The sequence below is a fragment of the Anastrepha obliqua genome, chromosome 1 (assembly GCF_027943255.1).
Source record: "Anastrepha obliqua isolate idAnaObli1 chromosome 1, idAnaObli1_1.0, whole genome shotgun sequence".
NCBI lineage: Eukaryota > Metazoa > Arthropoda > Insecta > Diptera > Tephritidae > Anastrepha > Anastrepha obliqua.
In genome coordinates this window covers 157,652,185-157,676,535 of record NC_072892.1, presented here as the reverse complement: position 1 = coordinate 157,676,535, position 24,351 = coordinate 157,652,185, and the positions used below count along the sequence as shown (strand labels likewise).

Sequence of the window (24,351 nt, the reverse complement as noted above, 5' to 3'; positions counted from 1 at the left end):
TTTTTATTTTATTTTTTTAATTTTGTTTTTGTTTTTAATTTAAATTTTTTTTTAATTTTTTTTAGTTTTTTAAATTTTTCCATTGAGAAATTTTATAAATGTAAGATTTTTACTTTTTTGGAAAAAGCCCCTATTTTTGTTATTTTATTTTTTATTTCTTTCCTTTTTATTTAATTTTATTTAAAAAAATTTTTTTTTTATATTTTTTTTTATATTCTTTTTTAATTTAATTTTTTTTTAATATATTTTTAAATTTTTTTTTTGAATTTTATTTTTTTTAGTTTTTTTAATTTTTTTTTTAATTTTTTTTAAATTTGTTTTTTAAATTTTTTTTTAATTTTATTTTTTTTTTTAGTTTTTTCTTTCTTTTTAATGTTTTTGTTGATTTTTTTATTTGTATTGTTAAGGTATTTAATACAAATTTCATAAAAAGAATCCTGTTTGCTTAAGGGGTTAGGGGTAGTCAGAGGCCCGAAAAAATGATGATTTTCACGAATTTTTTTTTGCTACTTAATTAATTTATTTAACAAAAATAAAAACATAGCATAAAAACATCATGTTTTAACTTGACTTCACCAAAATTTCAAAAAAAAAAATTAATAATTGCAAAAGTTATCGCTGTTTGTGTGAAGCCCGTTTCTCCAGAAGTCCCTTGCGGTGAACAACACAAGTCCTTGCAGATTCATCTAAAACCAATCGGACAAGAAAAATTAGTTTTATTAATAGATAATCTTGTGCCTGATCGAAGCTTTTTTTTTTTTCAAAATGAACAAAATGGCGGCCTCAGAAAATTTTTTTCAGATTTTAGAGCAAAAAACCAACAGTTAATTCTTAAAACAAAATCGAAATTTTTGAAAAAAAAAAAATCCTTCGATCAGGCACAAGTTTTTTATGTTTTTCAAAAGCTGTATAAATTTTATTGGAATCTACGTAGCGGTTTTTAAGTTACAGTGTTCACCAGTTTGAAAAACATAGTTTTGAGAAAAACGCATTTAAAGTTTTGCTATCGGCTCCGGAGCGGCCGAGCGCCCTTTGTTAATTGTTGAATAACTTGAAAAGTATTTGTCGGATTCACTTCAAATTTTTACACAATATTTTTAAAACATTATACTTTAAGAAAATGCAAAAAAAAAATCAATTTTTTGAAAATTCTGACTACCCCTAACCCCTTAAGGGGTTATATACCTTGTGTTTTTCAAAAAAATCAAAATAAATTTTATTTCTTTACCGTAAAGTACAATCCCTTGAGAACATTTTCCAAAAATTTCATAGAGATCTGAGCAATAGATCGAAAGTTACAGCGTTTTAAATTGTGCGTCGTCACGTCCTGAGCGTACGGCCTCATGCGGCGCTTGAAACTTTAAACGCGATTATCTCAAAAACGTGTTTTTCCAAAAATGCTTTTGCGGTGGACGCGATTGCAAAAAAAGTATTCAACCGATTTTGAATTTTTTTTTTAAATTGTTCGTAATTGATGTCGCCTCTTAGTGAACGATCAACTTTTTATGTATAAATTTTTATTTTGCAGATATGAATTTTTTAATGCCAATTTTAGGACTGTAGAAGTGGAGTTTTTTAAAAACATGTTCCTATTTTCACAAAAATCAAAATATTTAATATATTGATCGTTCACTAAGAAGATATAACCCTATACTAATGAAATCTTTTCGATTTTTTGATTTCAGTTGACTTGGTGGACTTGAATCGCGTCCACCGCAAGCCTCTTCCAAAAAAAGGGTCTTGGGGGAAAACGCCATAACTCCGCCATTTTTAAATATTTTTACACAAACAAAGCCTTTTTTTTTCTTTAAACATTGTAATATCCAATAATAAAAACTTTTATACAATAAAATTATTGCTACATATCTTTAAAAAAAAACCCAACTTTCGCTAATTTCACCGGACCACAAGGTATATAACCAATTAATTTGAGAAATTTTATAAATGTAAGATTTTTAATTTTTTTGATTTATGGTTTGCCCACTGTGACACACACGCCCATGTACAATTGCTTACAAATACTCGCATCTGCACTTCACTTACGATCACGATATGCGCAGCCGTTGCATTAACCACTCAAATGTCGAAATGTGTTTTAGTGCAATCACCCTTTCTCAGTCCACTGCCTATCCCTTTTCACAATTTTCATTTTGTGCTAATTGTACTGAACTTTTATTTGTTGTTTCATGACTTCTATTGACTTGTGCTTTACTTTGTCTCAATTTACTTGACTGTACGTAGAGTTACATACATGCATACATACATGTGTGTGTTGGTGTGTATGTATGTGCACGATGTTTTGCTTTGCTCACCAATCCATCAGCTATTTGTTCATTTGTAACTTTCCATTAGGCCAGCCTTCAGCCTTTCTGCACGTTGATCTTATCTTATCAGCACCCTGTATAATGCGAGTGCATTCAGTTGCTACGCTTTTCACAGTTTGCTGCTTAATGTTGTTATTTAGTTTCTTATTTGTGTCGTAGTTGTTTTTGTGATTTCTTGCTGCATGCTCGGCTCGTGCCATCAGTCTGTGGCAAAGGCGCATTGCTGCTGCTGTGGCTGCCCATTTTTGCTGCATTTTGCTGCTGTCATTTCTGCTTCTTTGACAGTCTGGTATCTTGGGCACTGTTGTTGATGTCGTTGTTTTTGCATTGTTTGCACGCTTGTCTTTGGTGCTGTTCATGCCTCGAATCAGTAGCTGCCACCAACTATTTTCCCATGTATGTACAGTTGTGTGTGTGCACTTTCTTGCCACATCCACATGCATTTACATACCTACATCGTATTCCCCCTTTCGTTGCATACTTGAAAGTCGTGAATCTGGCTCATTTCGGCATTTGTCTGCTGCCACGCCCCTGTCCGCCCACAAGCTACAGACTACTGACGCACACGAAGCGCATCGTTAAGTGTTCACTTAAATTGCTAAGCAGACAAATCTACAGATGCTTGTGGCTTGCCAGGTATTCCTATTGCTGCTTGCGTGATTTTTCGCCACACACATGCCCACATGCACGCATGCACTTATGAATTTACCAGTGCTTTGCACAATATGCTCATCCACTTTCAGCTCTGTTTATTGTTCTGCATTTGTGTCCATCAAGTGCATGTGCAAGCCGTAATTATTACCACGTTATTTTCTATTCGAACACAACACACAATCATAGTATCAAGTCTCTATATTCATGCATGTATGTATGCGAGAGTGGTTCAATAAGTCTATGAAAGCTTAAATAAAGAAACTTTGTATTTTGCAGTGTTGCCTTCTTTTGGATGCACTTCAAATAATGAAACTTCTTGGGACTCTAAAACAGTCGCTTACTGCATCGATTACCTCTTCATGCGACCTACAGCCCGCGACAAGTGATAGGTTGGGCTAAGTTTTTGTGGTAGTCGCTTTAAAATAGCCAACTCACTTCGATTCACTTAATATGTCCATTGTGGTACCACTGTGTAATGCGGGAGTCCCAGTGTTTATTCATCATGGAACCATTTAGACGCTCTTACGAAGCGCAGGGTAGTTTTTATCCCAACACCGGAGAGTTACGTCGGAGAGTCAAAATAGTATTTTCCTAACAACTTTGCTGTACTCCTAGCTAAGGCTGGACAATTACAGGGGAAACGTTCTCGTCTCTTTCTGCAGTAATTATGCGTGAATATTCCTAGCCTAGAAGAGTGCCTACCTAACAGCCAATGCCCAGTGACACAAGCCACGACCTTCGAGCTGTTCTCTTTTGAGAGGTTAAGTAATTCTCCTGATGTGCTCTTATCTATTTGTGGCAAAATAAGTCTGGTTGTAACACACGTATTTTCTTCTCTCCATGACCTATTGGCCTCCTGGAGAATATAAGTTTTTATCCTTAATTTACAAGTCGCCATAGGAATTCCAATATTGCCTCCGTTTTCAGTTCTGTTCCAGAACCCTTATAAGACTGACCTTGAAGACGGTGCTAATATCATTTAGAGCTGCCAGGCATTCCTGAGCAACCTTTAATCTTAGTATAACTGCCTTCATTGATTTGATGGTCGCCTCGCTATCCGAGAAGATATTTTTCGTAATTTTTTCATGGCGTGTGTGGTAAGGTACCTCCTTTCTGGCTAAGATTTCTATCTGCTAGACACTACAGAAGTGCGGAAATCGGGCAGAAAATTCTAGTCGTAATTCTTTTGAAAAAACTCCACTGTCTTTGAGTTTACCATTCTCTTCTTGACGAGATGTTAGTATTGAAGAGCCTGTCGAGGTTGGGTTTAGGGAAAGAGTAATCGATTTCTTGATTATAACTGTTCATAGCTTGTAATATAGAAGCGTGGCCGAGCCGTCGGGTCTTCCATAAAAATAAATAATTGGCGCTTCTGTTTGGTGTTTGACCGAGCTCCGGCTCCTATTGGTGGTGTGCGTCTTGACGTTGTTCCTCTACCTACAGTTTTAAGCCAACTCCGAACGGCAAATGAGTTCTATGAGGAGCTTTTTCATGATAGAAATGCACTCGGAGGTTTGCCCTTGCCTGCCGAGAGGCAACCGGTATTAGAAAATTTTTTCCCATGCACGGTGCTGTTTCTAAGAGTTGGGTCTAAAGGGAGAGAGAGAGGTTAGGTGAGCGGGTTTGGATGGGCATGTGAGTATGTGGATCTCACGAGCCAGCTGAAGCTCTTGGATAAGAAGGAGTTCAACCAGCTGCAATATTCAGACCGTAATTGAGATAAGATCTCACGAGACAACTCTTCATCTGCAATGGGTGGTGGTTGAACTCCGATAACGACATTCGGAGGTCGGGAGTTTAGAAAGGTGGTGTGTGTTCCCGATGCATGTCGTCAAATGTATGTCTATGTACTGTGCGATTCAGTAGTTACAGTCGTGTTCGGTCCTGGATCTCGTCGGTGTACTCAAAGAGATGCCTCTTGGCACGCTTAGCAGGTAAGCTCAGGTGCTAGCAGATGTCTGCAGGGGTAACATCCTGTGGTAACACCAAAGCAAGAACTGCTTGCTGAGCATTTTACTGTACTCCTTGAGCGGGAGCATGCAAGCCTACTTCTGAAGGCGTTGCACGGGTGACGTCAGGAGGCATCTCGAGGCTGTTTTGATAGCTGTATTTTGAATGGAATTTTGTCCACTGCGAATCATTAGCGGCCCGCGAATCGATGGCCGGTCAGCACTCACTTCAAATGTCGCCGGCAACATTTCTTAGTCTTTGCCGTAAATGTTGCCGGCTAGCGATTTGAGGAGCTTGTTGTGGTTTTGGACCTTAGCGCTAATTGCGGTTGTATGCGCTGAGAAGGAGAGCAAACTGTCGAAGGTGACATCTAAAATTTTGGGGCTGTTGACGGTCGTTCTTAGTGTGTCATCGACTTTCACTGTTAACTGGAGTTTGATCTTCTTCGTCCAGGTGGTTAAGAGGGTTGTCGTAGATTTAGCTAAGAAGTTTGCAGTCATTTGTGCTGACAAAGCGCACTGACATGTGAGGACCAACGGCGGATGGCACCAATTGAAACTGAAAAGTTTTTAAACATTTTTAGAATTTTCTAGTAGACTACGATATAGCTTTTTCGCGCAGAAAATAGTATTTCATAGGCACCTGAAATTAATTTTTATTAATTTCTTGCACCAAAGCCACTGAAAAGATCAGTCACAAAATTTGCTTGTGTTCTTCTGAAAGATGTCTCCTGAGAAGTGAAATATTGGATTTGTAATAGTTTATAAGAACTTTTTAAACCACCCTCGTTCATGCATACACACATTCATAAAGATATACTCGTATGTATTTATATATATTTTAGCATTTCTCACTTGTGTTCACTTGCCACACATGTTCACTTTCTTTCATTGCACTTAGCGTTGGCTGCTTCCTCGGTGCAGCAATAATCTCAAGTGCGTGCCGGAGTGTCTTTTAAGTGATTTTCATTTGAATGGTTGCAAAAGTGCAACAGCTCTAGTCGATGCATACGGGACGAATGGAGTGTACAAAAACATGTGTGCTTGTTTATTGCTGCAAATTAGCAAATTGAGAAAACAAAATGCTTTAAATTAATCATGCATTTGCTTTTATCCGCTCTTATGCTCGCACATATGTCTGCACATAGCCACATAAATATTTATGTAAGCTTTTGCTATGTCACATATTAAACGTAGTTCTTATATAGGCACATACAGGGTGGCACCAACTTTTCAAAAGGCTATATTTACTTGATGCTGTTTTGTTTTAAAAGGTTAGGATATGGATGAATAGGGATGTAGAAATTTCAAAAAAAGAAAAGAAAAATATTTAAAAACAGCGAACTTGAACATTGCTTATGGATCCGTTCAGGACTTTGTAGTTTATGATTTGCTGCAAAGTTGGTCCAAAACATGATATCCATAGCTGAATCCGACTGAACATTCAATAAACGTGTGATGTGGGTTTATGAGTACGACACGCAATCCAGAGATCAGGCGAGTGAGTGGAGAGCACCGAATGAACCAAGACAAAAAAAAAACCACGTCGTTTTCAGTCAAAAAGAAAGTGATGCCCACGGTTTTTATGGATTACCGGCAGATACCTATGAAGTGAGACTTTTTTCAATTTCAAACGTTTATTAACAAAAAATGGGTACAAATTTAATCATCAAACCAATAGCCATCGCTAGCAACACATTTTTCCCATCTCTCAGGCAATTTGTGGATGCCGCACACTGGGGATTTTTGTACTGAGATGCGGAAAAAAGTATACATACCAAAAAATATTTACATTTTTACTACTAACGAAGTTGTATATATTTGTGTATGAAAAGAACATGTTTAAAAACATTATTTTTTAAAACTATTTTTTAAAAAAAATTTGTAAAAAAATTTTAAAAAATAATGTTTTTTAAAGTTCATAAATTTTATTTTTAAAAATATATGGAAAGAACATGATTTAAAACAATGTTTAAAAACTGTTTTAAAAAAATGTTGAAAATCAATGTTTTTTCCATATAGAAATATATACTACTGCGTTATTTGTAAAAATATGAAAATTTTTATATGGACTGCCGACAAGTGAATAAATAATGAACAAATATTTATTTTTAATGATATCATACATACACAAATTATACACATTACATATTCATATAAAACATATTTTTTTGCAAATTTTATTCTTGTAAAAGCGCAATTACTTCCTTGCTTAAATCACTGTGCTTTTTCTTATTGAAAGAAGGTGTCAAATGTGATATCAACGGGTCTGATGTCACCATCATTCGGTGCATGGTGTCTTGATTCGTGGCAATTCTGCTGCATTTTCTTTAGTTTCTGGGTCTATACTTTTTGTAGCCTTTTTTTCGACATTCCTGAGCCTCTTCAGACAATATACCCACAGGGAAAATACAATTTTCCATTATATCCTTACCGTGTATGAGAATTTTATGGAGAGTAGTTGGCATATTGTACCATTCATACAAAGTAACAAATCTGCAAATTTTGTTGGGTTCACTGGCTCACGTATGGTTATGGCTTCAAGAATAACAGCAAATCTTTTAATTAAATCTTCGTCCAAACCTGTTATTTCAGAAACTAAGGTTGGATTGGCAAAGAATCTTCGTGACGTGTTTCCGGAATTTGTTGTGCCGGATCCTTGCTTGACAGTATCAACCTGTATCCCAATTTTATCTTTTAGCTCTCGTTTTATCAATTGTTTTCTGGCTTTTTTTATTGGGTGAGTATGTGAGTCGACTCGTCCTCGTTTAAATTCCATATTATAGGCTACATGCAGAAGACACTCCATCAGCTTGATACGAGCATGGAGAGGTGACATGCCGAATTTCAGTGCTTCTTCATTTACGGGCCTGGATTGAACTTCTTCAATTTTATTCATAGTGCTAATGAAAACCATTAACAAAATTATTGCCGCAGATTTTTTTTTTTTTTTGTTGCCCTGTGTTATCATTGCCAAAAAAAGGCAGTGGCGCCTGGTGGCACCTGCAATTGATTAAAACTGAAAGAGACGCTATTAAGGAACACGTTGATACTAGTTTCTGACCGTAGGTAAATGTAGCTCAACTTGCAGATCCAAGAATATGAAGGAATATGATTTTTTTTTTTTGTTTTTGTAAAATTAATTATAAATAGATAATCAAATGCTTCACAGCCTTTGTTCTTCCGGCTAAAATATATAAAAACATCGTACCCTAAATGAAAAATAAAAAATTCGAAGTCGGCTCAAGCAAAAGGAAAAAAAACCACCTTGGGCTTTGGGGTTTTTTCTTAGTCAGTTCAATACTATAAAACAATTATACTTTTCACATATCTATAAAAAAAAAACTGTAACTCGGAATTTAGTAATTCTTTTTGATTTTATTGTTGGTTCTATTCTGGAATTTAGAAATACCATTAAACATTGCGTAGGTGGTATGTTGGAAATTTGACTTTTTTCCGCAAAATCCCCACTGTGTGCCGCGCCAATAAAATTGGTCGTCTTTGGCCGCAAAGCAATCATCGAGCCAATTTTTGACTTCTTCGTGAGAATTGAAGCGCTGCTCGGAAAGTGCGTGGTCCATCGATGCAAACAAATGATAATCGGAAGGCGCCAAGTCTGGGGAGTAAGCCACATGCACCAGCGGTTCCCAATCGTACGTCTCTACCAATTCCCGGGTCGCTCTTGTTCGATGTGGCGGTGCATTGTCATCAAGAAAAAATACTTTGTGACGCCGATCGGCATATTCTGGGCGTTTTCGGTGTATAACGCTGTTCAACTCGGCCAATTGTCGTTGGTAGCGTGCACCGTCAACTGTTTCACCTGGTTTTAATAGCTCGTACCAAATCACACCACGCTGATCCCAGAAAACACACAGCATTGCCTTGCGGCCGAAGCGATTTGGTTTGGCCGTTGTTTTTGGCTTGTGGCCGGGCGGACCATACGCTCGTTTACGCTTGGGATTAGAGAAATACACCCATTTTTCATCACCCGTAACGATTCGATGCGAGAAAAACTTCCTTTTGAACCGGAGAGCAGCATTTCACAAGTGGTTTTTCTGTTCTCTTGCTTCCTTTCAGTCAGTTCATGCGGCACCCATCTTCCGACCTTTAAAATAATGTCCATGTCTTTCAAAGAAATGGTTTTTTGGGTTACTCCTAACTACCCTGCCATCATTTCTTGCGTTTGACCATCATCTTCATCCAACAATGCTTGCAATTCGGCGTCCTCAAACTTTTTCGGTGGCCGGCCACGGTCCTCGTTCTCCACGCTAAAATCACCACTTCGGAACTTTTCCAACCACCTGAAGCACTCTGCTCTACTTAGAGCATTTCCACCATAAGCATTCGATGAGCTTGAGAAGCGTTTTTCTTCAATTGATAACAGAAAATCAATGATGTCTGCAAATCGTAGTTTGAAGGCACGAAATTCGACCTTTTTAGGAGCGACAAAAATGCATTGTTGTATGAAACGTGACAAACAATGAACTGAATATTTTTGACAGATAACAGACGAAAAAACAAGAAATTTGGGAAGGTTTAAAAATACTCCTAGCGACATCTATGAACTAATAGCTGAAAGTCTCATTTCATAGGTAGAAGGGTATTGTGCACCGCGAATTTTTGCCAGTAGGTTAGGCAATTAATGAGGGCTATTATTTGGGCATTATGAGACGTTTACGTGAAGGAATGCGTCAAGAAAGAAAGGGATTTGTGGGAATGCAACTCCTGGATTTTGAACCATGATAACGCACCGTCGCACAGTGTCGTTATTATGCGTGAATTTATGAACAAGAACGAAACGAATACCATCCAACAGCTACCGAATTCACCTCATTTATATGATATGGCTTCCTGCGATTCTGGCATAACTGCAGTGCAGCTGATTGGGAGTACTTTGAAGTCGATAATATCACTTTTGATGATTAAACTTGTATTATGAATTTTTTGAATATATTCCGTGAACCTTTTGATCAAGGTGGTAAATATACAAATGCTTGAAAAACAATTAACTTTTTCGAATTAAACAATTTTTTTTCTAAATGAAGGTCTATACTGCAACTTATGGTTTTGAACTCGTCTACACACGAATTTCTTTCTTGCGTACTTGACACATTTGGTTTTTGTTTAGGGTTAGCCTTGGCCTTTCACCCTCAAAATACGCCATACTGACTATTAGTACTGCTTGGCGTGTGCTGTGTGAATCAGGACCCATACTACACTCTTCCGAAAGTGTTTGAATTACTGAATTCGTACTCAAAACAGCACAGAAAGGCACTAAGTTTTCGCGATATTTCGTACTGAAAGTGCAACAGTATGAGTTATTTTTTTAAATGTCGGTCTTTAAACGAATTCACTTATGACATTGCTGATCCATTGTGATACCACAGTAAAAAAAAAAAAACAAAAAAAAAAGAAAATCTTTAAAATCCAATTATCTCAGTTTCAAACACATATTGATATATAAAAAATTTGTATATTTGGCTCTGAGATATCGTCTGCTTAATTAACAGCATTAGGTTCGTATAAAAAGTGCACCACATAAAAAAGTTGTACTTTCTCAAAGAACTCGTACTCTCAAAAAAAAAAAAAAAAAAAAAAAAAAAAAAAAAAAAAAAAACCACACTATTTTATGACCTCAAATGGAGCCAAGAATTTGGTTTTTTGGATTTTTAAGCTCGAAAACGTGACTTGCAAAGCTCATATTCAGATTCAGGCAAACAAGAACATTCGGCAAGTTATAGTCTGACTCCTGGTTCTGCAATTCAATCAAATTTAGTCAGCCTACTTTATCCATGGATTCAGAGCACTAGCGATGGGTAACTCAGTACTTCCAAATTACTTTAAAGAGTCAACACAGTGAGCTGTCACAAGTTGGCTATCTCAAAATTGGTGTGCATATCGAAATTTATGGAAAATCAAAAGCGGTTTGGAAAATATTATTTTTAGCTTCCCTTTGTAGCTGACTGCCAAAATTTGGAAAACGGATTTTAAATGGTGTCTCAACTTTATTTGAAATAAATCTGATATTATTTTTTTTCAAAAAAATGTGTTTGTATTTTTTTAAGGTTTAATGAATCTATTTTTCAAATAATTTAAAGGCACGTCCGTGCCTGTTGCAGCTCACCGGTTGCTCAGGCCGGTGACAGATTTAATTCTCTTTGGCTCACTGGGTGCTCAGATTGGTGGCAGATTTCTATTGCGGGAGCTCACCGGTTGCCCAGGCCAGTGGTTGTTTTAATTTCTTCGTGCTCCGTTTCTACTTCAGCGTGTGAAAAATATAATATTTCAATGCAAATAATACACAATAAATAGTAATGCAATAATCGCCAAACAACTTGATTTGTTTAGTCACATCAACTTTTGGAAAAAAAAAGTATTGACTTTATTTCTTTCCACTGAGTTAATGAGTTGCAAGTTTTTTCAGAGGTAAGTCAGAGTGAGCGGCACATCTCTAAGAGCCACTCCAGTCGTTCAGCACAGTGTTGAGTTACCCATCTCTACAGACAACCTTCCAGTTTTTTAAATATGCGGAATATACACATCAGAAGAGAGCGATCAACGGCTGCCGCGACCATTCAAAACTTTTCAAATGCTGTTGCTTGACTTCTTGTGGCGGCCATTCGAGTATCCAAATTTCCCTAAGAACTCTATATTAACTAAAGTCGATTAATTTGCTTGTTTACGAATTGTCGAATTCGAAAAATCTTCTAATCAAAGCAAACATTAATCAGACGTTCGTGAAAATGCCACAGCTAAGTCGGACGGATTTCAATCCATTTCAGCCTTAACAGTTTTTCTTTCTTACTTTCAAAGCGTAGGCGTTTACAACATGCTAAGGTGAGTCTGGCATCTCTTTCTCTCTCTCTCGCACACACATAGGTATATGGCTCTCTCATCCGTAAAGGCGTATCGAAGAGGCCTTATATAGCACTGCCAGCAACTCGAAAGTCATACGACATCAATTACTTTTATCTTGGCCGTAGTTCAATTGGGCCACCCTGTGGCTGCGCTAGAAAACATCGATTCAAAATGCAAATATTGCAAATTTATTTACTATTAAAAGCATTTGATTGCTATTTTGCATACTCAGTTTAATTTTAATTGAATATTCGATTCAACTGGTGCCTTAAGGATTTCTACCCATTACATGCAGTTTAAGGTATTTCAATAATCGAATTATTTTTGCAATTTGTAATATTCAAATTGAATTGAAAACAAAACTCAATGAGTTATGGAACGTGCATACGTGCAAACAGACATGTGTATGTGTATGTGTATGTGTTTGCAAATATGGTAAAACACAGAAAATTAGTGTTGGACGTTAACTTCTGTATGCAATAATAAAATCTGCTACGAGGTATTTTTCTACAGCCCTCACTGGGAGTGAGTTTATAAGAGCTGGGATGCTTCTTTCTTTAGTATCTAAAAACCAAAACCTGTTTTTCTTATAGAGTGATTTCACGTCAAGGCTTCCAAGTATTGTAGTAAATTTGTCTGTACATTTGTTGTATTTGTAGTGAACCGAAAAAAAAATTCAAAGTGAAATACTTTCGATTCCTTTTAAGTTTAAATAAAAACCAAAGAATTTTCAATTAATTTAGTAATTTAAAAACATTCCTTTTGGCATAAAATTTGTGCTTTTAATTTTCTTTTTTTGTAAATTTTTTTTTGTCAAATTTTTTATTTCTTAATTTTTTTATAATTTGTTTTTTGTTTTTGCTATTTTTGAAAAACAGTCCCCGTCAGATTGGTTGATTTTTGTTTTAATAGTTCTTAGTTACAAATTAAGTTAAAACAAAATTTGTTTTTGGGACAAAATTTCACTTTTTTCTAAAGAATTTGTTGTAAATTTTGTTTTGTATAATTTTTTTGGTAAAATATTTTTTGTTTGGTTATTTTTGAAAAACAGGCTGCAGTCAAATTGTTGTTTTTTTCTTATTAATTTCTGAGACTACGTCAGTAATCCTTGGAAAGTTTCGTAGAGGAATTCACATAACTTTCCAACTTTTGAAAGGACAAAAACTATTTTAGGTACATTTTATTGAGATACACGCGCTTTTACTTGAATCCTAAATTTTAGCAAGTTTTTGTTTTTCGAAAATTAAGGTTGTAATGGAGGTGCGAACTTTACTTTGGGACCTTGATTCATTGAAATACAGTGTACTCTCTCTTAAGCAGACACCTAAAGGGTCCGATTATGCGAGGTGTGTGCTTACGGGAAAATAATTTTTAAAAATTAAAAATAATTAAAAAAATATTAAAATTCTAATACGATATGCGAGGGTTGGGTGGAAAATGTACCGTAAAATCTTTCTTGAAGTTAAGATTGGGGATCGTGAAGTCTGATTTGTTTTTGAGCAGTGAGTGTCCCTGTAGGAGGATCTCTCAGTGACTGGACGTTCTTTTTGTCGAAGCTTCCTTGTCTCTGAGTCGCACCGCGTTGCATCTAGCGATTGTTTTTATGGTAATTATAATGGCGATAGATGTGTTACAACGTCATTGAAATACCCGCATTTATGCACAAGTGTGCACGACATTTTTTTATATACAGGGTCCAGCACTGGAATGATTGACCAATTAAAAAAGTCATAAATTTAGTTTGGAACATTCCTTTTATTCAATTCAAAATAAAAAATGTGTAAAAATAATACAAAATTAAGAATAAATTTACTTTTGCTCGATATAATCACCTTTTGCCTCGACTATGGCCTTGAGACGGCCTAGAAATGAACCGCAAGCTGCCCGAACGTGACTTGCAAGTATTTTGGCCCACTTGCGGACAATGACTTTTTTCAGCGCCTCGAGACTGGTGAATCTTTTAGATCGGACCTTGCTCTACGAAATGGCCTAAAGGGAATAATCCATCGAAGTCTGGCTTCGATTCGCGTCTGGAGATTTTCAAAGCCATTCTGTGGATGTTATGAAGTTTGAAAGGTTGTTTTTTAGCCATTCTTGGTCCACTCGAGCTTTGTGAGACGGTGCCGAGTCCGGTTGAAACGTCCATGGTCTGCTACCGAAATGTTTGTCTGCCCGCAGCTTCAAAACCACCTCCAGAATACTTTCCCGTAAATATTTCGCATTTACCTTGACGCCAGGATCGATGAAAATGATTGGAGAACGCCCATCTGCGGTTACAGCGGCCCAAACTATAACCTGTTGCGGGTGCTGCCTCCTGGTGGCCAATCGATGACTCAAATTCTCTCTCAATTTGACCAATTTGCCCCGGCAGAAAACACAATGTTCGGCTTTCGGCTTGACGGCTTTCGGCTAAGCAAAGCAACTCCTGCTCTCTCTCAAGTCTGACTTGTTGCTGCTTTGGTGTGAGATCATTCGCCTTTTGGATCTTGTAAGGCTAGACTTTCAGATCATTTTTCAATATGCGGCGGATGCTACAGTCAGATATTTTCAGTTCTTTCGCCATTTGATTGGCACTTCGTCGGGAATTTCGCTTAAGTCGCTTGAAGCATTTTACATGATGGTGCAATGTTTTTATGACTGACCACCTCCATGACGTTTCGACGACTTGCACTTTATGGTGCTAAAATTTAATAAGCTTTAAAACTGCATACCAACATTTTTTCTAGAAATTCTCTAGAATTCCTAAAATCGGTATGAAAAGTTTTGTAGAATTTTTCTAAATTTTTTATTAAGTTTGAAGTTTGGAATTATACGGTTTTCGTTAGACATTAAACTGTAATTGTATACAAAAATAATGAAGTTTCAAAAGAACATAAAAAAATTATCAAAACTGATGTAAAGTTGATATCACATCAGTTGGTGCGGGCTGTAGTGAACAAAATTGATGTTAAATTCATGAAGTTATTGCTACCAGATGTTTGCCATAGCCATACAAACCTAAAGGGCACTTCTACTTATAATACACACAAATACACGCACATACATATATATGTAGTGCACATATTTTTCATAAATACGCTGCACCCTTTTGCTTTCCAATTTAAAACTTGCGCTCTTTGCGCACGAATGCAGTTATGAATTAGACAAAGTGACTTAAGCTTCCTGGCCCACTTGGCAAGCGGTGACAAGCGTTTCGCTCAATGCTTTTCAAAAGCAATACTTTGCTTTGGGGCAATAAAGTTGCCATAATGAGCTCAATAACTCATTGCAAAACGAGCAGCACACATACCATACACACATACATATGTACGTGCGTGAGCCAACAACAGCAAACATATTCGTATTGATAATATCCTCTCGAATGCAGAGCAAATACTTCTCTATCGCTATATTTCATTTTCCCGCTCCTTTCCTGCTTGCTTTCGCTAAATTCCCTTTCATGCACTCACTACACTGCGCTCTAAACCTAGTTTCCTCTCTTTGAATTATTGGATTGCAGTTTTACTATGATTTATATATATACATACACACACACACACATACTTACATACCCGTATAAAACTTCTTGTGTGTGTACCTTTAACATATTTTTATGTAATACTCTTTTTCGCTGTGTTATATTGAATTTTATATTTACTTATATATTTTTATTATTTTCTTCCATTTACAGTGAACTCCACAGATAAAGCTCAAAAATGGTGATAAGCAATCCAGATGCTGTGGCCGCCACCACTAACAATGCTGGTGGCGATGCGGTTAGCATGGCGCATCCATCGGGTATTCCACGGGATAGAATAGATAATATAATGAGCGGGATAGCGAATACGGGTGATGTGAAAATGAATAACCATCGAAAGAAGTTGCGTCAAAGGTGAGTTCGATGGGGGCAAAGCGACTTTACCTTTCGAAGAATATACAGTAGAAACTCGATACTTGGACGTACTCGATACATGCGACACAATTTTTTTCCGTTGCGTACTCAGTATTTGCGACATTAGAAAATTTTCAACTCTAGACTTGCAACATTTCTTGCTTTGTCTTTCTCTTTTCCACTTTTTACGTAGAATTTTTGAGAATAAAGCTCGGGAAAGTAGCGTAGATGTCGTTCTGGTAATGGCACTTTTTGCATTGAATCAGCTGAATGAATTTAGGGAAAGTACCATCGAATTCATTTGGTCACGGAATGACAGTTTTGCGTTAACTTTTACATGGTATCCACTCAGAATGGCAAAAGTTACGCTGCCTACAATAAAAGAAAAAGCTGAAATTCTGAAGAAATTAAATGCGGGAATTTCCATTAAAGCATTAGATAAAAACTTCCATGTGCATAGAGTAACAATAACTCGTATGAACAAAAAAATGAACAATCCATAAAGAAGTTTGGTTCACGATCTGAATCCGATTTTAACATAACCTAAACGTCATAAACCAAGCTTAGACATATGGTAAACAAACTGCTTCGACTCATTAGTGATTTTGTTTTGGTATCATATACTTTTGGTTTTGTGAAAATGTCTGATTTTGTGTCGAATACGAGGGGTGCCTTTTATATTTCGGGATTAGAGAACAAAAACAAATTTTAATCATCGAAAATCACTTTATTGTTTTTCAAAATATTCTCCATGAAGATCTATACACTTTTGTATGCGTTGAACCAATTGTCGAAGCACTTTTGCCACTCTGAATGAGGTACCTCCAAAACATGCATTCGGAATGCCGCAACCGCTTCTTCAGGTGTCGAAAAACGTTGACCTCTCAGTTTGTTTTTTACGTACGGGAATAAAAAGAAGTCATTTGGTGCCAAGTCAGGACTATACGGCGGATGACCCACTAATTCGATGTTTTTGTACTCAAAAATGCAGTTGTTTGAGCCGATGTGTGAGAGCTCGCATTGTCCTGGTGCAGAGTGATCCGTCTTTGGCGATTGGTTTTCCTAATTTCTTGGAAGACAACTGGCAAACAAATGGTTGTGTACCACTCAGAATTTACTGTTCTGCGTTGCTCTAGTGGTACGGTTGCGACATGCCCAGTTTTTCCGAAAAAAAGGCGTCCATTTGCTTGGAAGTGCTTCGAGCGCGAACAACTTTTGTTGGATTTGGCTCATCTTGAAACACCCATACAGTCGACTGCTGTTTACTTCCGGGCTCGTACGCGTAAATCCATGATTCATTACCTGTCACGATGTCATAGACGTGTTTCGAAGCCCCGCGATCGTATTTTTTGAGCATTTCCTTCGACCAATCGACACGAACCTTTTTTTGAGCGATTGACAAATTGTGTGGGATCCAACGCGAACAAATTTTTTTGACAGTCAAATGTTTATGCAATATGGAATGTATGCTGGTCCCACTAATGCCTAAGATTATCTCAATCTCACGATAGGTCACATGACGATCTTGCAATATCAGTTCGCGCACAACATCAATGGTTTTCGGAACAACAACTGATTTTGGGCGACCTTCACGAAATTCGTCTTGGAGTGAACTACGACCACGATTGAATTCACCATACCATTGATAAACACTGGTCCTTGATGGAGCTTCATCGCCAAAAAATGAATTAAGTTCATCCATGCAATGTTGCTGAGTTAATCCCCGTCGAAAGTTGTAAAAAATAATCTCACGAAAATGTTCACGATTTAATTCCATTTTTGGACCGAGTTACTGTAAACAACACAAATAGCGCTGGTATTTCAAAACGTTCTGAGTACGTAAAAGCCAAAAATGTCAAACAACAGGGTTGCCAAATCCCGACATATATAAGGCAACCCTCGTAATCGTCATTTGCGGGAAGTGTTGATTTTCCTCTTTCATTCGAAAAAACGGCGGCTGAAGCGCATCGAGTGCTACAAAGAGTTTATGGAGAAGCTGCTTTAAGTGAAACAGAAACAACGTGTCAAGATTGGTTCCGTCGCTTCAAAGACGGTGATTTTAATGTTGACGACCGTCCGCGTGAAGGAAGGACCAAAACCGAAGACGCTAAATTGGAGGCATTGCTCAACGAGGATCCATGTTAAACGCAAAAGGAGCTTGCTTCAGTATTAGGAGTTACCCGCCAATCCATTTCCAAGTGATTGCATGCTTTGGGAATGATTCAGAAACAGGGGACTTGGGTTCCTTATGAGTTAAAACCAAGGGATGTTGAACGCCGTTTTTTCGCCTGTAAACAACTGCTCCAGCGGCAAAAAAGGGAAAGTAAAGGGTTTTTTTTCATCGCATCGTGACGGGTGAGCGGGGCCGCGGCTTTCCCCACAGCAAAAACTTCCGCTTGGAAAATACTGCTGTGGTCTGGCAGTTTGATAAGCTGCCATATCCCTAGTTTTGAGCAGTAAATGCCCGCTCTCACTCCGTGCAAAGTTTTAGAGCCGTCTGTATAGATGTGAAAAGTCCTATGGGCAGGCTTCATGCCTTTGTGCCATCCCTCCTCTTCAATTTTAGTACGAAGCCTTCTCTCCCAATTAAAGTACGCAGCCAGGTTTTCCGCCATAAGGTCAATAGGTGGCATGCTGAGTATTACTTCCAGCGCCGTCGTTGGAGTGGCTAAATAGGAATAAACATCGGAGGAGCCAATATCAGCTCTCAATATATGCTTGGATTGCGCAGGTCAAAACAATGCTTGCTTAAGTGATCTTATAACGCTGAGAAATAGTGTGGCAACGAACAAGCAAGTGTATACAAACCAAAATCGAAAATTTCTTTAATTTCAAATAAAACTTGGCTTTTTAAAGTGTATTTAAATAATATAATACAAAAATAAACTTGTATTGATCTCAGTTAAAAAAACCATTTTAATTTGTATGGAAACAAACCACAGTACTTGCGACAACCTCGAGTCCGGTTTTCAATAAGTGCAAGTGGGTCACGTGATTTTTTATATACTAATTTTTGAAAAGAAAAATTAAAATAAATGTTTTTATAAAGTTGAAGTAGTAATAAACAATGTATAAAATTTTTTTTATATTTATTTCTATTGTTATCCCTTCTAAAAACAGTTTTTCTTTAGCGCATTTTTGGCGCTGCTGGAGGTATGTAACCCCTTAAGTGCAATAATCGAGTTTCTACTGTACATTTATTTTTCAGCTATTTGTTTTCTAGTGTATTTCTATGCTGAACAAAGAAATGTTTGCTGCTAAAATAGCCACTCATAATTCCATGTATGTTTTTTCTTTCTCCCCAGATTTGATATTATTAAAAAGTTAGGTCAGGGCACATACGGTAAAGTGCAATTAGGTATAAATAAGGAAACCGGCCAGGAGGTGGCTATAAAAACCATAAAAAAGTGCAAAATAGAAGCTGAGGCGGACTTGGTGCGCATACGGCGTGAAGTGCAAATTATGAGCTCGGTGCAGCATCCCAATATTATACACATTTATGAAGGTAAGAAGGAAGAAATTTAACATATTATGCAGTTTTTTTTTACTTTAATAGAGTGTTATAAATTTATTTGAAGCAAAGACTATTTTATATATTTACTATACCCCATATTTGAAACAATGACCTACGCGAAAAGCTATACAAAAATATAAACCTTTAACTCTACTTAAAAATTAAACAATAAAATAGTTTAGTAATAGGAAATTAAAAAAAGTTAGATTTTATTAGCTTGAATATACTACAAGGTGTGTGTGGTAATTAACCCCCGAGAGTTACTCAATAAAACACAAGCAAATTAAGCTACGTACGCCGCCCTGATGAGTTTTCTTCAGACGAGACTTCATCTTGAAGAATGAGAAAGAGTCACAGAGGGTGATATTGGAACTATAGTAAAGAGTACGTGCGGCCAGGCGGGAAGGTTTTTTCTTCTCAAAAAGCGTTTGCTTAATGAATGTGGAATGAGTTGACGATTTCTGGCCACACACGGCAAATCCGTGTCAGCAAACGCTCCAGGATGCCAACATAGAGTTGGCCTGTCAGAAATATTATCACGAGGGCCACGAATATAGAAGAAAGTGATAAACATTGACTCGCTTTTATTGATCGCTGCTCCTCACCCATTCCCATCTACTGATAACTTTGCCAAAGCATTGCTCTCAAGGATTTTCAAGGGACTAGCTGTCTATGTATTACATTGTATATGAGACAGTTCTAGTCTTTCAAATGTGCCAGGCTATTAAAAAATTAGATTAGAAACCGTTATATACTGCATAAAATAAGTGTCGCGGACCAAATTTTTAACTTTCCTCACTGTTGCCCGGCGGCATTCGTTGCTAACCCTGTTACAAGTCTGGTTTTTCTAATTAATTTTCTCTTTCTTATTGCCGGGGCAAGCGTATGAGTGATTTTCACTAAGCTATGCCAATTAGCAGCATCAAGTGAAACCAAATCCTTTTCCACTTGGTCATTCCGAAGCAGAAATTTTTCGTTTTTTCCTTCCTTTTTGAAAAAAGGAAACATTCCACAACAAGAAGTGTTTTCTTGACTAAAATAGGCTGCATCACTTTTGATATATTAAGAGTGAATAAAACCATGGGTAAAACAAATAAGGACACGGCTATTTTAAACTAGTTAAATAATATTTAATATCGAATAAAATTTGTTTCCTATCGAATTTCTTAGAATTCTTATTTCACTTTAATTTAATTTAATTTCATGTTGTTTGATTTTATATTATTTTCTTTTATTAAATTTTGTGTCATTTGATTTGATTTAATTTTTTTTATGTTTTTCTTCATTTCTTTTTATTTTATATTATTTCATTTAATCCCATTTTGTTTCATTAAAATTAATTTATTGGGTTGGGGAAAAAGAAATGTCGTATTTGTGATCGAAATTTGACGCTTTATTTAACGTACTTAGAGTTATCCGATTCAAGTCAAATATGCCCGTTTTGTTCGCAAACTTGTTGCGATTTAGAAGGCAACTTCATTATCCCCCCTTTATAAAACCCCCTCTCCTTATTTGCAAAAAACTCAGACAACCAATTTTCGCAAGCCTCTTTTGAGGCCAACTTGGTAGTTTAACATGGACCGGAAGAGATGATAGTCACTTGGTGCCAGGTCCGGACTATATGGTGGGTGCGATAGGACATCCCATCCGAGCTCACGTAGCTTCTGGCGGGTCATCAAAGATGTGGAACACAACACCATTCCTATTGACCAATTCTGGCCGCTTCTGGTCAATCGCCTGCTTCAAACGGTCAAGTTGCTCACAGTAGAGGACCGAATTAAGGGTCTCGCCATAGTTGAGCAGCTCATAGTGGATAATTCCCTTCCAATCCCACCAAACACACAGCAAAACCTTCCTGGCGGTCAATCCGGGCTTGGCGATGGTTTGGCCCGGCTCGCCGCTTCTCGACCACGATCTTTTTCGCTTGGCGTTGTCGTACGTGATCCACTTTTCATCGCCAGTCAGCATCCGCTTCAAAAATGGGTCAAGTTCGTTCCGCTTAAGCAGAGAATCGCAAGCGTCGATTCAGTCCAAGAGATTTTTTTGCGTCAACACGTGTGGCACCCAAACATCCAGCTTTTTTTGGAATCCAATCTTCTGCAAATGGTTCCAAACGGTTTTGTGGTCTACACCTAGTTCCTGACTAATCGGGCGAATGCTCACATGCCGGTATCTTTGGATAATTTCAACGATTTTATCAGTCTCTACGACGATTGGCCTACCAGTACGGGGTGCATCTTCGACATCTACTACACCAGAACGAAATCCAACGAACCAACACTGTGCTGTGCGAATCGTTACAGTATCAGGCTTATAAATTTCACAAATTTTTGCCGCCGCCTCCGTTGCATTTTTACCTCTAAGGTAGTAAAAACGTAAAATATGATGAATTTCTTACTTGGTGGACTCCATCTTTGACGCGCTATAACTTAAGACTGAAACTTACGATCACAACACTGTCAAAGAGACATTTGTAATACAGATTGTCTTCTTCAAATAGTTTAGCGTGACCCGATGCAATAAGTACAACGACATTACTTTTTCCCCGACCCAATAATTTCATTGTAACTCAATTTTTTTAAATTTAAAATTTTATATTTATACTAGCAAACCCGGCCCCCTTCGCTGGGCACACTTAAATAGAATAGATATGGTTTAGAACAGAAAAGATATGGTTTTCATATTATGTATGTCTTTATTCTCACATTATTTATTTCTTTATTCATACCACGTTTTTGTCTCTATCTCGAGACCCCAGTCACGGAGCGGCACGAAAAATACTCTGAACTAAAGCATTCACTAACAGCTTCCATTTGATACCTATATTGTACATACACATCCGAAGGTTACCCGGGCCCACGTTTTGACCTATATCTCGAGACCCTAGTCACGGGGCGGCATGAAAAATACTCTGTACTAAAGCATTCACCAACAGCTTCAATTTGCTATCCATATTGTACAAACACATTCTGGGGTCCACGTTTTGGTCTCTATCTGGAGACCCTAGTCACGGAGCGGCACGAAAAATACTCTGAACTAAAGCATTCACCAACAGCTTCCATTTGATACCCTATTGTACATACGCATCCGAAGGTTACCCGGGCCCACGTTTTGACCTATATCTCGAGGCCCTAGTCACGGGGCGGCATGAAAAATACTCTGTACTAAAGCATTCACCAACAGCTTCAATTTGATATCCATATTGTACAAACACATTCTGGGGTCCACGTTTTGGTCTCTATCTGGAGACCCTAGTCACGGAGCGGCACGAAAAATACTCTGAACTAAAGCATTCACCAACAGCTTCTATTTGATATCCATATTGTACAAACACATTCTAGGGTCCACGTTTTGGTCTCTATCTGGAGACCCTAGTCACGGAGCTGCACGAAAAATACTCTGAACTAAAGCATTCACCAACAGCTTCCATTTGATATCCATATTGTACAAACACATTCTAGGGTCCACGTGTTGCTTTCTATCTCGAGACCTTAGTCACGGAGCGGCATTGAAAATACTCTGAACTAAAGCATTCACCAACAGCTTCCATTTGATACCCTATTGTACATACGCATCCGAAGGTTACCCGGGCCCACGTTTTGACCTATATCTCGAGGCCCTAGTCACGGGGCGGCATGAAAAATACTCTGTACTAAAGCATTCACCATCAGCTTCAATTTGATATCCATATTGTACAAACACATTCTGGGGTCCACGTTTTGGTCTCTATCTGGAGACCCTAGTTACGGAGCGGCACGAAAAATACTCTGAACTAAAGCATTCACACACAGCTTTCATTTGATACCTATATTGTACATACACATCCGAAGGTTACCCGGGCCCACGTTTTGACCTTTATCCCGAGACCCTAGTCACGGGGCGGCATGAAAAATACTCTGTACTAAAGCATTCACCAACAGCTTTCAATTGATATCCATATTGTACAAACACATTCTAGGGTCCACGTGTTGCTGTCTATCCCGAGACCCTAGTCACGGAGCGGCATGAAAAATACTCTGAACTAAAGCATTCACCAACAGCTTCCATTTGATACCCATATTGTATATACACATCCGAAGGTTACCCGGGCCCACGTTTTGACCTATATCTCGAGACCCCAGTCACGAAGCGGCATGAGAAATACTCTGTACTAAAGCATTCACCAACAGCTTTCAATTGATATCCATATTGTACAAACACATTCTAGGGTCCACGTGTTGGTCTCAATCTCGGGACCCTAGTCACGGAGCGGCATGAAAAATACTCTGAACTAAAGCATTCACCAACAGCTTCAGTTTGATATCCATATTGTACAAACACATTCTAGGCTCCATGTTTTGGTCTCTATCTCGAGACCCTAGTCACGGAGCGGCATGAAAAATACTCTGAACTAAAGCATTCACCAACAGCTTCCATTTGATACCCATATTGTACATACACATCCGAAGGTTACCCGGGCCCACATAGGGGTGGACTACCCTTAACATTTAGGGGGATGAAAAATAGATGTTGGCCGATTCTCCACCCTGGCCGACAATCACGCTAAGGATCACAAAAATCGGTCGAGCCGTTTCGGAGGAGTTCAAGTTCGAACACCGTGACACGAGAATTTTATATATTAGATTTTTTATATTTTTTATATTATTTTATCTCATTTTACTATTTTTATTTCATTTTATTTAATAATTTTTTTATTTATTTTTTATTTTGTTTCACTTCAATTTATTTTATTGTTTCATTTTATAGTTTATTATTTTTTTTTAGTTTTATTTATTTTAATTTAATTTTGTTTATTTTAGTTTACTTTTTAGTTTTATTATTATTTTTTTTATTCTGTATGATTTTCATTATTTCATATTTCCGAAAAAGAAAATTAAGTCTAGGGACCCTTAAACTAGGGGACGCCGACTTAACTCTATGGGGCATGAAATATCTGGGAGTAATCCTTGATAAAACCTTGACATGGAAAAATCACTTATCGTACATCACAAATAAAGCCTTGAGAGCAATATGCGTTTGCCAAAGTCCTTACGGTAAAACATGGGGTCTGCGGCCAAAGACGATGGCATGGCCTTATAAGACAATAATAGGGCCAATTATCACCTATGTCTCTCTGGTATGGTGGCCAAAACTAAGACTCAGATAACACTTAACAAGGTATAGAGAATAGCTTGGCTGTGC

At 37.5% G+C, this 24,351-nt stretch overlaps 1 protein-coding gene across 11 annotated transcripts in view; it reads left to right on the top strand.

The window, feature by feature from the left end:
• Nucleotides 1-24,351, top strand: part of LOC129235964 (serine/arginine repetitive matrix protein 2) — a 256,950-nt gene that overhangs the window by 161,177 nt on the left and 71,422 nt on the right. For all 11 annotated transcript variants that reach the window (XM_054870141.1, XM_054870072.1, XM_054870081.1 and 8 more), the window contains 2 exons: nt 15,456-15,656; nt 18,962-19,161. In XM_054870141.1, the coding sequence (XP_054726116.1) occupies nt 15,481-15,656; nt 18,962-19,161 (376 nt within the window). In that variant the 5' untranslated portion in view covers nt 15,456-15,480. The remainder of the gene's footprint in view (nt 1-15,455; nt 15,657-18,961; nt 19,162-24,351) is intronic.